The 13,286-nt window shown below is 34.5% G+C and overlaps 1 protein-coding gene across 3 annotated transcripts in view; it reads left to right on the forward strand.

The window, feature by feature from the left end:
• The window catches only part of KIAA2026 (KIAA2026 ortholog), a 131,024-nt gene that overhangs the window by 24,784 nt on the left and 92,954 nt on the right, over positions 1-13,286 (forward strand). For all 3 annotated transcript variants that reach the window (XM_055302098.1, XM_055302096.1, XM_055302097.1), the window contains exon 3: positions 866-1,066. In XM_055302098.1, coding sequence (XP_055158073.1) covers positions 866-1,066 — 201 coding nt within the window. The remainder of the gene's footprint in view (positions 1-865; positions 1,067-13,286) is intronic.

Consider the following 13,286-nt stretch of genomic DNA (forward strand, 5'->3'; position numbering starts at 1 on the left):
AAACTACTGAGAAACTTTTCTATCAGTATTATTTTCAAGTATTAGATTAGTATCTTAGTGCATTAATAGAATGAATATTATAGGGTAGGGAGACATAGGTGTGACATTGAAGAGAGAATCTTGATTCCTAGATTCTTTTTATAGGTAAGTCAAGTCAGGTTTCCAGATTTGCAATTACATATTATAATACTTAATATATTGTAGTACTTATTTGTTTATAATTTCCCCCAAGTGTTTATGTACCATGAATTTTCTTTTAAAATGTTTTGATAATATTCTACATTTTCCTATACCAATAATAGGTAGTATGAAATATATGAAGAAATGTATAGATTAGCTGCATTTAATTTTGCAAACAATAAACTTTTTTCCCTTAAGAGATAGTGTTTTAATCTTTAATTTTAATGTGAAAGATTTATATATTTCTTTTTTTTTAAAAGAAAGTTTTTAAATTATTAGAGAGAGAGGGAGCACACACAGGGGAAGGTACAGAGGGAGAGCGAGAGGGAAGAGCAGACTCTCTATTGAGCAGGGAGACCACTTAGGGCTTGATCCCAGGATCCCAAGATCATGACCTGAGCCAAAATCAGACACCCAACCAACTGAGCCACCCAAGTGCACCAAGATTTGTGTATTTCTTAAATGTAGGGAAGGGACTGTCTCTTAGACTGATTTTTATGATATGGGTATAGAAAATTAGAAATTAAATATAGGGCAGATAAAAATCTTGAGTGTAGCTAAGTAAGGTTTAACTATATACTTTTTATACAGTTAGCAAAAGAGATTATTCTTAAGATGCTGGTTAAGGGGACTTGTTGCTTACCCAGAAGATTTGACCTTATGAATTGACTTATTCTTCTCCAAGGCACTTGAGAGAAAAGACAACGATAGCAGTTACATCTAAAGGCTATTATGGATTGGAGGATGAAAAGGGAACTGCATGTACCTCAACGAGGCGTCGGTCAACACCACGAAGTTTGGCAGGCTTGACAAGTGGAGTTTTTGAATCTATAATGGTCCAAGTTTTGAGACAGGAAGAACAGCTGAGAGCAAAAGAAGAAAAAAGGTAAATGTTAACAAAAAAAAGTTTCATGTTTAGATTTCTAGGACTGGTTTTCAAAGAACAGCTATATAACCTCTGTGTGCTCGTATCAAATGTGGGTGCATTTTATAGTGTTGCAAAATATATTGCCACCCTAGTATGAATTCATAATGAAATTTGTTTAAAAATACAGTTTTAAATTTCAAACCAAATTACCTTGAAGCTATACAAAAATAATTTTTACAGAAGATTTCAGAATGCTTCCTAGATTTCTAGAAGTATTATTAAATGAATTATAAATGAATATAGAAGTGTTATCAAATTTTAAATTAGAAGAGTTTTATATAGATTTGTATATCTTTAGAATAGATTCACAATCTTTAAAATTAGGAGAAACTTCAGAGATTATGTAGTTCACAATGATGCATAAGTTCACCTCTCCCAGTTCCTCCATTGGATATTAACTTTCTGGCTAACTCAGCTTACCCTGGGCTCATCAGAAATGTTGTGCTTAATCAGTGTTACCTTCTACTGTCTGAGAGCATAGATTGATGGCATTTATATAACTATTTATAACAAAAGAGACTAGGGCCCTAAGAAGTAAGTGATTACTCAAAAATGATTGGTGATTTTCATACTAAATCAAATCTCAAACTCAAACTATAGTAGGAGTGATTGCTGATGTAATAGGGAACTGCTATTGCTACTCAAAGGCAATTTATATGTCTTTGCTACTTTCATAATTTAGCTTGCTTTGATATTTGTATGATTAAAATTCAACGTTGAGACTTTATCCCCCATACTTTTTATTCTAGTGATTATTTCAGAACCACTGGAAATCCTTTTTTTTCCCCTTCTACATAACCTCACAGAACTACTCCTGCTGTAGGAAAGGGGATCTTATGAAAAGGGATAATGATTAATCTGACAATAGTATATAATAGATTGGAATAGAGAGAAAATAGAGAAAAGGCCTGTAGGAAGAAAGCTATAGGAATCTAGATCTTCACTACTGATGACCAGAAATAGGGAGAGAGAGGTCAGATTGTTGTGTGGTCAAGTAAAGACTTAGTACCTTCCTTAATACTAAGGGGGAACAAAGGAAGAGACAAAGATAAGTCAGGATATAGTTGTAATAATAGTTATAGCAGCAATAAGAAGATAAAAAGAATAGTTAATAGTCACGGAACATGATTATTTGCCATGTTTAGCTCTAATGTACTTAACATTTACCCTGAAGCACAGAGAGATTCATTAACTTGCCCAAGGTCAGGCAACTTTTGAATGGTAATCAAGATTGGAACCCAGGCATTTTGGCTCTAAAGCTCATGCTCCTAAGTAATAATACACTGTCCTTATGACTTATAAAGATGGAACCAGCAAAGAAAAGAGAAGAGCCTCAGTCTATAGTATGAGGAAAGATCAGTGAACTCTTTTCAGTGAGTTGTTTGAAGCAATGAGGGAAATATCTAGTAGGAAACTAGGAATCTAAGTCTTTTTCTTTTCTCCAGTTTTACATATGTTTGTGTGTCCTGTGCTTAATGTCAAACATAGGTGAATAAGATACAGGCAAAAATCCACTAAATATTTTAGGGTCTACAATAATTTCATACAGTAATATGAATTAAACTTTTTATTTGAGTTTAGTGTTAACTTTTAAGTTTTAAATTATAAATATTTTAAACATGAAGCAAGGAATAAATAAAATTGTAATAAAAGTCTGTGTACTCACTATTCAGTAATTTTTAAAGAAATTAACATAGTTAAATCAGTATTCCCTACATTTTTCCTTTGTCCCCAGAAGAAACCACTACTCTCACTTTATCATTCCTGTGCATTTTATTATTGAATTTTAAGAATTCTTTTATATGTTATGGATGTAAGTACTTTGAGATATATATTTATTCCAAATATTTTCTCCTAGTCTTTTGCCTTCCTTTTCATTTTCAGTGTTTTTTAAGAAACAGAACATTTTCACTTTAGATTTATTCTTCTTTTAATGTTTTATGCTTTTTATGACCTTAGAAAGCTTACCTAAGATTATGAATTTTCTCCCTTTCTCCCCCAGAAATCTCTAAATTTTACTTTATTTTGATTGATTAATTTATATTTAGAAAGGGAGAGAGAGAGTAAGGGTAGGAGGGCCAGAGAGAGAATCTTAAGCAGGCTCCATGCCTAATCAGAGCTTGCACGGACTTCATCTCACAACCTGAGATCATAACCTGAGCCAAAATCAAGAGTTTGACAACCGACTGAGCCACCCAGGAGCACCTCTAAATTTTATTTTTTATGATTTGAAGTTAATTTTTGTGTGTGGTTTGAAGTAAAGGTTAGTCCTTTTATTTTTTTCCATATGGTTAGTCCATTTACTATAGCTTTATAGTAAGCTTTGAAATTTGATAAGTCTTCCAGCTTTGTTTTTTGTTTTTTTTGTTTTCAAAATTATTAGGCTATCCTAGGATTTTCTCATTTCTGTGTAATTTAGATCATATTGTAAACTCCTACCAAAAAAAAAAAAAACCAGCCTGAGGAAATTTTGATTGAAATTGAAATTGCATGGATTTTGTCTTTTATATATTATGGATGTAAGTACTTTGAATATAAGTTTCTGGATAATTGTAAATTTCAGTGATTTTTTTAGTATTCAGTGATTACATTTTCCACATATTTGGTTATCTTTATCCACATATTCATATTTTTGATGTAACTATAAATCATTTTTATATTCAGTTTACAATTTTTTGTTGCTAATATGTAGAACTACAATTGATTTTAGTGTATGGACCTTTGTCTCTTTGTCTTTGAATTCTGAAAGATTTTGCTTCATGTAGTTTGAAAGTCTGCTATTGCATGCATATCTTTTTATGATGTTTAACCCATCCCCCATTTTACTTTCCTTCTAAGTAACTCTCAGTATGTTCTCTGTAGTTGATAGTCTGTTTCTTGGTTTGTCTCTTTTTCTTTAACCTTTGCTTGTTTGTTTCTTAAATTCCACATATGAATAAAATCATAAGGTATTTGTCTTATTTTGACTGACTTATTTCATTTACTATTAATTCTCTGTAGCTCTATCATGTCCTTGTAAATGGCAAGATTGTGTTCTTTTTTATGGCTGAGTTATATTCCCTTGTATATATACCCCACATCTTCTTTATCCATAAATTAGTCAGTAGACACTTGGGCTGTTTCCATAATTTGGCTATTGTAGGTAATGGTGGTATAAACATCAGAGTGCATATGTCCCTTTGAATTGGTATTTTTGTATACTTCAGGTAAATACCTAGTAGTACAATTGCTGGATCATAGGGTAGTTCTATTTTTAACTTTTTGAGGAACCTCCATAATATTTTCCAGAGTGGCTGCACCAATTTGCATTCCCATCAACAGTGCAAGAGGGTTCCCTTTTCTCCACACCCTTGCCAACACCCGTTGTTTCTTGTTTTGTTGATTTTAGCTATTCTATCAGGTGTGAGGTAATATCTCATTGTAGTTTTGATTTGCATTTCCCTAATGATCAGTGGTGCTAAGCATCTTTTCATGTGTCTGTTGGCCAATCTTAATGTCTTCTTTGGAAAAATGTCTTATTCGTGTCTTCTGTCATTTATGTCTTCATGTCATCCATATTTTAAATTGGATTATTTGTTTTTTGAGTGTGGAGTTTTATAAGTGCTTTATATATTTTGGATACTAGCTCTTTATCAGCTATGTCATTTTCAAATATCTTCTCCCATTCTGTAGGTTGCCTTTGAGTTTTGTTGATGATTTCCTTCACTGTACACAGCTTTTTATTTTGGTGTAATCCTAGCAGTATATTTTCCCTTTTGTTTACCTAGCCTCAGTAGAAATAGCTAAAAAGAAGTTGCTATGGGTGATGTCAAAGAAGTTACTGCCTGTGTTCTCCTCTAGGATTTTTAAGGTTTCAGGTCTCACATTTAGGTCTTTAATCCATTTTCAGTGTATTTTTGTATATGGTATAAGAAGGTGGTCCAGGTTCATTCTTTTGCATGTTACTGTCCAGTTTTCCCAATACCATTTGTCGAAGAGACTGCTTTTTCCCATATTCTTTCCTGCTTCTTTTGAAATTAGTTGACCATATAATTGTAGATTCATTTCTGGGTTTTCTATTTTGTTCAATTGATCTGTCTGTTTTTATGCTAGTACCATACTGTCTTGATCACTACAGCTTTGTAATGTAGCTTGAGGTCTGGAATTGTGACACCTCCATCTTTCCTTTTCTTTTTCAGGGTTGCTTTGGCTATTTGGGATAGGGGTCTTTCATGGTTCCATGCAAATTTTAGGATTCTTTGTTTTAGCTCTATGAAAAATGCTGCTGTTCTTTTGATAGGGATTACATTGAATGTATAGTTTTGGGTAGTATAGACATTTTAACAAAATTTCTCTTCCCATCCAAGAGCATGGACTGTTTCTCCATTTCTTTGTGCATTTCCAATTTCTTTCACCATTGTTTTATAGTTTTCAACGTACAGGTTTTTTACTTCTTTGGTTAGGATTATTCCTAGGTATCGTATGGGTTTTGGTGCAATTGTAAATGGAACGGATTCCACTTACTTAATTTCTTTTTCTGCTGCTTGATTGCTGGCATGTACAAATGTAATAAATTTCTGTATGTTGATTTTGTGTCCTGCGACTTTACTGAGTTGGTCTGTTAGTTCTAGCTGTTTTTTGGTGACTCTTTTAGCTTTTCTGTATATAACATCAGCTCCTTTTCAGAGAGTGAAAGTTTGACTTCTTCCTTGCTGATTGGGATTCCTTTTATTTCTTTTCATTGTCTGATTGCTATGACTAGGACGTCTAATACTATGTTGAATAAAAGTAGTGAGACTGGACATCCCTGTCTTGTTTCTGATAATAGAGAAAAAGTTCTCTGTTTTTCCTCATCTAAGATATTGGTTGTGGATCTTTCATGTATAGTTTTTATTATGTTAGATTTGGAACACACTACTTTATTGTGGGCTTTTCATCATGAATGGAGGTTGTACTTTGTTGTATTTTGTCAAATGCTTTTCCTACATCTATTGAAATTATCGTATGCTTCTTATCCTCTTGTTGATGTGTTTTATCAAGTTGATTAATGTGAATATCAAACCACCTTTGCAACCTGGGAATAAATCCCACTTGATGGTGGGTGAATGATTTTTTTAGTGTATTGTTAAATTCCATTTGCTAGTATTTTATTGAGAATTTTTGCATCTGTCTTCATCAATGATAGTGGCTTTAGTTCTCTTTTTTAATTATATTTATCTGGTTTTGGAACCAGGGTAATGCTAGCCTTATAGAATGAATTTGGAAGTTTTCTTTCTTTCTCTTATTTTTTTGGTATCGTTTGAGAAGAGAAGGTATTAATTCTTCTTTAAGTGGTTGGTAAAATTCCTCTGGGAAGCCGTCTGACCCTGGACTTTTGTTTATTGGGAGTTCTTTGGGTAATGATTTGGTTTCTTTGCTGGTTATTGGTCTGTTCAAGCTTTGTATTTCTCCCTGTTTCACTTCTGGTAATTCATAAGTGTCGAGGAATTTATCCATTTCTTCTAGGTTGTCTAATTTGTTGAAATACAGTTTTTCATAATATTTTCTAAGAATTGTATTTCTCTGTTGTTGATTGCTATTGTATCTCCTCTCTCATTGGTGATTTTATTTATTTGGGTCCTTTCCCTTTTTTGATAAGTCTGGCTGGAGGTTTATCAATCTTATTAATTTTTTCAAAGAAGCAGCTCCTGTTTTTTTCTATCTGTTCTGTTGTTTTTTAGTTTCTACATTATTTATTTCTACCCTAATCTTTATTATTTCCTTCCTTCTACTGGCTCTAGATATCATTTATGGTTCTTTTCTAGCTCCTTTCAGTGTAAGGTTAGGTTGTTTATTTGAGATTTTCCCTGCTTCTTGAGGTAGGCCTATATTGCTATATACTTTCTTCTTTGGACTGCTTTTGTTGCATCCGAACGATTCTGGACTTTTGTGTTTCAATTTTCATTTATTTCCACATGTTTTTAAATTTTTCTTTGAGTTCCTTGTTGACACATTCATTGTTTAGTAGCATGTGTTTAATCTCCATGTATTTGTGGTCTCTAAGTGTTTTCTTGTGGTTGATTTCTAGTTTCATAGTGTTGTCAGAAAAGGTGCATAGTATGACTTCAGTCTTACTGTATTTGTTGAGGCCTGTTTTATAACCTAATATGTGATATATTGTGGAGAATGTTCCATGTGCACTTGAAAAAAATATGTATCTTGCTCTTTTAGGATGGAATGTTCTGAATATATCTGTTAAGTCCATTTGGTCCATTGTGTCATTCAACACCATTGTTTTGTTGTTGATTTTGTGTTATGATCTGTGCATTGAAACAAATGGGATGTTAAAGGCCCCTACTAATCTAATTAATGAGTTCCTTTATATTTGTTATTGTTTTATATATTGAGTGCTCCCATGCTGTGTGCATAAATATTTACAATTGTTATATCTTCCTGTTGGATTGTCTGCTTTATAATTATAGAGTGCTCTTCTTTGTCTCTTGTTACAGTCTTTATTTCAAAGTCTGGTTTGCCTGATACAAGTATTGCTACCTGGCTTTCTCTTGACTTCCATTTGCATAACTGTTTCTCCATCTTCTCACTTTCAATCTGCAACTTCTTTAGGTCTGATATGTGTCTATTTTAGACAACATGGACTTGAGTCTTATTAGGAGTATTTAGTCCATTTACATTGAAAGTATCGATAGATAATATATTTATTGCCATTTTATTACTTGTTTTGTGGTTGTTCCTGGAAATTTTCTCTGATCCTTTTATATTTTGCTGATACTCTTTTTTTTTTTTTTTAAGATTTTACTTATTTATGCACGAGAGACACACACTGACAGAGAGGCAGAGAGAGAGGCAGGCTTCCTGCAAGGAGCCTGATGTGGGACTCAATCCCGGATCCTGGGGATGTGGGACTCGATCCCGGATCCTGGGATCATGCCCTGAGCCAAAGGCAGATAGATGCTCAACTGCTAAGCCACCCAGGTGTCCCATTGCTGATACTCTTTAGTAATATATTTGGATTTCTTTTTCTTTATTCTTTGCATATTTATTAGTGGTTTTTGATATATAGTTACCATTAGGTTTGTATATAACTTCTTCTGCAAATAGCAGTCTACATTAAGTTGATGGTTGTTCAAGTTTGAATCTAATCTTCCCCTTGCCTCTCCACAACTTTGGTATATATTATATTCCATCTTTTTTTAAATGAGCTCCTTGACTGATTTTTACAGAAATACTCACTTTTACTGTTTTTATGTTTCTTTCCTTCTTACTGTCACTTTTGGTTTTTCCCTTCCACTCAAAGAATCCCCTTTAATATTTCTTATTTTTTTTAAGATTTTATTTATTTATTCATTCATGAGAAACACAGAGAGCGAGAGGCAGCGGGAGAAGCAGGCTCCATGCAGGGAGCCTGATGCAGGATTGGATCCTGGGACCACGCTGAGCCACTCAGACGTGCCCCCTTTAATATTTCTTGTAGGGCTGGTTTAGTGGTCACAAACTCCTTTAGCTTTTGTTTGTCTGGGAAATTCCTTATCTCCCCTTTTGTTCTGACTGATAACCTTGCCTGATAAAATATTTTTGGCTGCAGATTTTTCCCTTTCAGCCTATTAAATATATCATGCCACTCTCTTCTGGCTTGCCAAGTTTCTGTTGAGAAATCTACAAGTGGCCGTATGGATTTTGCCTTGGAAACTAAGGACTTCTTTTGTCTTGCTGCTTTTAAGATATTTTCTTTATCACTATAATTTTACAAGTTTAATTACAATGTGTCTTGGTGTGGGTCTGTGGTTGTTGATTTTGTTGGGAGTTATCTTTGCCTTCTGGATCTGGATGTCTGTTTCCTTCCTCAGACAAAGGAAGATTTCAGCAGTTATTTCTTCAGATAAATTTTCTGCTGTCTTTCTCTTGCTTAGGTTTCATTTTGTTTTCTGATGTATAGGCTTTCAATTTTCTCTGTGAAAGTTTTTAAATTTACCAGTTTTCTTTTCTGCAGTGTCTAATCCAGAGAACTTTTTCAGATTTGTATTTTTTTCAACTCTAGATACTTAATTCTTTTTAAGAATATAGAAGTTCTCATCATTAAGTTTGGGTTTTAATGTCCTCCTCTGTTAGCTCCATTATCTTAGTTTTTTCTAGGTCTTCCTTTGGCTAGTTTTTCTCCTGGTTGTGTTTTCTCCTGGTTTCTGTTCTTGGCATGTACAGTGATTTTTTGTTTGTTTGTTTGTTTTTGTATTTTAATTGGAAGTTGGACAATATGAATGTTACCTTGATGCATATCTGAAATTTTATTTTCTCTCTTTAAAGAGAATTGGGCTTGGGACACCTGGGTGGCTCAGCAGTTGAGCTTCTGCCTTTGGCTCAGGGCGCGATTCTGGTTTGGGGATCAAGTCCCAATCGGGCTTCCTATGAGGAGCCTGCTTCTCCCTTTGCCTATGTCTCTGCCTCTCTCTCTGTATCTCTATGAATAAATAAATTAAAAATCTTTAAAAAATAAAAAAGAGAATTGGGCTTTATTCTGGCAAGCAGTTAGCTTCTTTGTAGATCAACTTGATGATCATTTCAAGTCCAGATTTTAAGTTCTAGAGTGGATTTAGAATAGTATTCCCTCCAGTTTGGCCTTATTTACTAATGCATGACCTCTGGGGCTTCTCCACAGAATGCTCCCAAGGGATGAGGACTTTCCACTCCAGATGCTTTCCCCATTGTCTTTAAGCTTCTGTGCTTACAGTGTCCTGGTCATTCTTGTTAAACTTTTTGGAGTTTTACACTGTGCAGTCACAGGCTAGTACTCAGCAAACCTGAAGAGGATCTTTGTGTAGATTTCTGAAGCTCTTTTCTGCATAGCTGCCTTCTTTTCAGAATTATCTCGCAACTTCTAGGTGCCTTGTTTTCCCCCAATGCTCATTTCCATCTCTTTAGCTGAAATCCATTGGACTGTTTGGGTTGCCCTGTTTTTGTATTCAGAGTTTGGAAATTGTCTTTACTCAGAAAGCTTGTCAGTTGTAGGGATCACTTAATTTGCTTTATTTCTTGGAGATCACAGTCCTGCACTATTTAATATTCAGATCTGAAAACATTTGATTCATTCATATATATATAAATTTATATATATATAAAATATATAAATATATATTTATAATATAAAGTTTTTATTTTAATTCTAATTAGTTAACATACAGTGTTATATTAGTTGGGAGTATATAACATAGTAAGTTCACAGTGCCATACATTACCCTGTATTCATCACAACAAGTGCTCTCTTTAATCCTCATCACCTATTTAGCCCATCCTCCCCCTCCCTCCCAACCATCAGATTGTTCTCTATAATTAAGAATCTATTCCTTGGTTTGACTCTCTCTTTCATCTTTCCTCTTTGTTTGTTTTGTTTCTTAAATTCCACATATGAGTGAAATTGTATGATTTTTGTCTTTCTCTGGCTGACTTATTTCACTTAGCTTAATATTCTAGCTCCATGCGTGTTGTTGCAAATGGCAAGATTTCATTATATTCTATGGCTGAATAATACTCTGTTGCATGTATTAACACATCTCCTTTTTCCATTCATCAATTGATGGGCACTTGGACTGCTTCGTAACCTTGCTAATGTAAATAGTGTTGCTATAAATGTAAATGTGTATATATCCCTTTAAATTAGTGTTTTTGTATTCTTTGGATAAATACCCAATAGTGCGATTGGGATCATAAGTTAGTTCTATTTTTAACTTTCGGAGAAAGCTCCATACTGTTTTCCACTGTGGCTCCACCTCATATATTTTGTTCAGTTTTGTAATTGTTTATAGTCAGAAGGTAAGTTTGCTCCAGTTTACTCCTTCATGACCATAAAAAGAGGTCATTTCTATGCAGTTTTTGTTTTAAGCACATGTATGTATTTGTAGATAATATATAGCATTTTTTGCATGACTTTTATATAAATGATTTAACAGCTTTCTGTTTACATTGAACATTGTGTCTCAGATTTATCTGTGCTGAATTATTTCATTCTAGTTTATTTCAAGTGCTACTATATTATGTTATTGACTGTATTATAGTTTACTTACCTGGTGGGATGGATATTTTTGATTTTTTGTAGTGTTTTGTTCTTTTTTTTTTTAATTTATGATAGTCACAGAGAGAGAGAGAGAGAGAGAGGCAGAGACATAGGCAGAGGGAGAAGCAGGCTCCATGCACCGGGAGCCTGACGTGGGATTCGATCCCGGGTCTCCAGGATCACGCCCTGGGCCAAAGGCAGGCGCTAAACCGCTGCGCCACCCAGGGATCCCTGTAGTGTTTTGTTCTTAGAGAATGCTACAATAGACATTCTTGTACATGTCTTCCTCAAGGATGAAGATAGAGATAGGAGTGTCTGTGTGTGTGTGTGTGTGTGTGTGTGTGAATTTATTATGTTTTTAATTAAATGTTGTAGTAAGTTCTTTAATATTTTAAGGAATGTTGCCATAATCATATAATTTTTTTTAAGATTTTATTTATTTATTCATGAGAGACACAGAGAGGCAGAGACATAGGCAGAGGGAGAAGCAGGACTCCTGTGGGGAGCCTGACGTGGTACTTGATCCCAGGAGCCCGGAATCACGACCTGAGTCAAAGGCAGATGCTCAACCACTGAGCCACTCAGGTGCCCCACCATTATAATATACTCTTAAGGTTGTGAAGATAAAGTAGTTACCATCTTACTGGTTCTTTGTATAGTGTTTAATACACTATAGCAATAAAATGTCTCGTTATGCATTGTTAATTTAGAAAGTAAATTTAATATACCTACTCCTTTCCAACAACACATGAATCTTCCAACTTTTTAACTCCATTCACTTTCCCTTGGCCTTAAGTGTCATCCTTGTCCAATATTTTAGTTCCATCTAGTTCTTACTGCCCAAATGTTGCCAAATCTCAAGTTTTTGTCCAAGAGCTTTCCTTTTCTCATGTTTTACTTTCTTTGTAAGTGATCTCATCTATTCCTATATCACCTATTGCAGAAGACTCATAGATACATGTCTTTTGCCCAAATTTCTCTTCTAAGTTTCAGATTTAATTGCCTACTTCACACATTTTCTGGATGTGGGCTCTGTCAGTGCCAGTGTCTCTCATCTGTCTGGAAATAAGTGCCACATTCAACTTAAGATCATTCAAAGACGGTTTCTTTTCAGAGGTTGAAATATGTTAGCAGAATGTTAGGAAATAACGCTATTAACCAGAATGAGGAAAAGGGAGTAGTTACTCATACCCAGAAGAGAGTTACAAAGAAGAGACTGTATTGAGATGACACCTCCTATTGAAGGACACAGCCCAAAACAGCCTCACAGAGAAGGAGCCAAGGGAATAACTATTTCACCCTACTTTCCTCTTGGATCATCTGCCGGGGTTCCCTTGACTGAACCAAAGGGAAGCTAGTGGGTGAGGTTGCCTGCTGACACGGATAAGCTATACAGAATATACAGATAAGCTGTACAGAAGGATAGAGTATAAAGCTGGTGGCAAACAAAAGATACTGTAGGTATTTTCTTCAAAATGATTGTGTCCAAAATTAAATAAGAAAGCATGATTTTCCCTGAAACTTTGTCCCACTGTAGTGTTCCCTACCATGGCAGAAGGCACCACCATCTATTTGATCATGAAAGTTAGAAACCTGGGATGCATCCATGACACTTTCCTTTCCCTCACAAATCCATCCCCAAATCCTGACCATTTTATTTCTTAAATCTTTCCTGAATTTGCCCTCTTTCCTCTTTGTTTTCTACCACCGTCTATAGTTCCTTTATTTCTCACTTAAGACTGTGGTAATCTTCTCTTAATTGGTTTAACAGTGTCCATGCTTACATAATTCCAGGCTGTTTTTTACATTAAAGCTAGAGTGAATTTTCCCATATGCAAATTTGATGGTGCCACTTACCTATCCTAGTACCTATGATCTCCCCAAAACAAAGCAAGTACACACAAAAACTATTAATGGCTTAATATTATTAATAAGACCCTCTTTCACCTTTAAGTTTCACCATACCTGTCTAACCTCTTATCATTCTTTTCCTGATTCTTGCTTCCTAGCTGCAATGGCCTTTTGCCTTCTTTTCAGTGCCAAGAAATTATTAACTTATGTGGAACCAAATTGGAGTTCACATAAAAACACATGAATGGTGAGACTTTTTTTAAACTCTGTTTTCTAAATTTTCTGACCTAAGCATGCTTTTCTTTC

The sequence above is a fragment of the Nyctereutes procyonoides genome, unplaced genomic scaffold, assembly GCF_905146905.1.
Source record: "Nyctereutes procyonoides isolate TBG_1078 unplaced genomic scaffold, NYPRO_anot_genome, whole genome shotgun sequence".
NCBI lineage: Eukaryota > Metazoa > Chordata > Mammalia > Carnivora > Canidae > Nyctereutes > Nyctereutes procyonoides.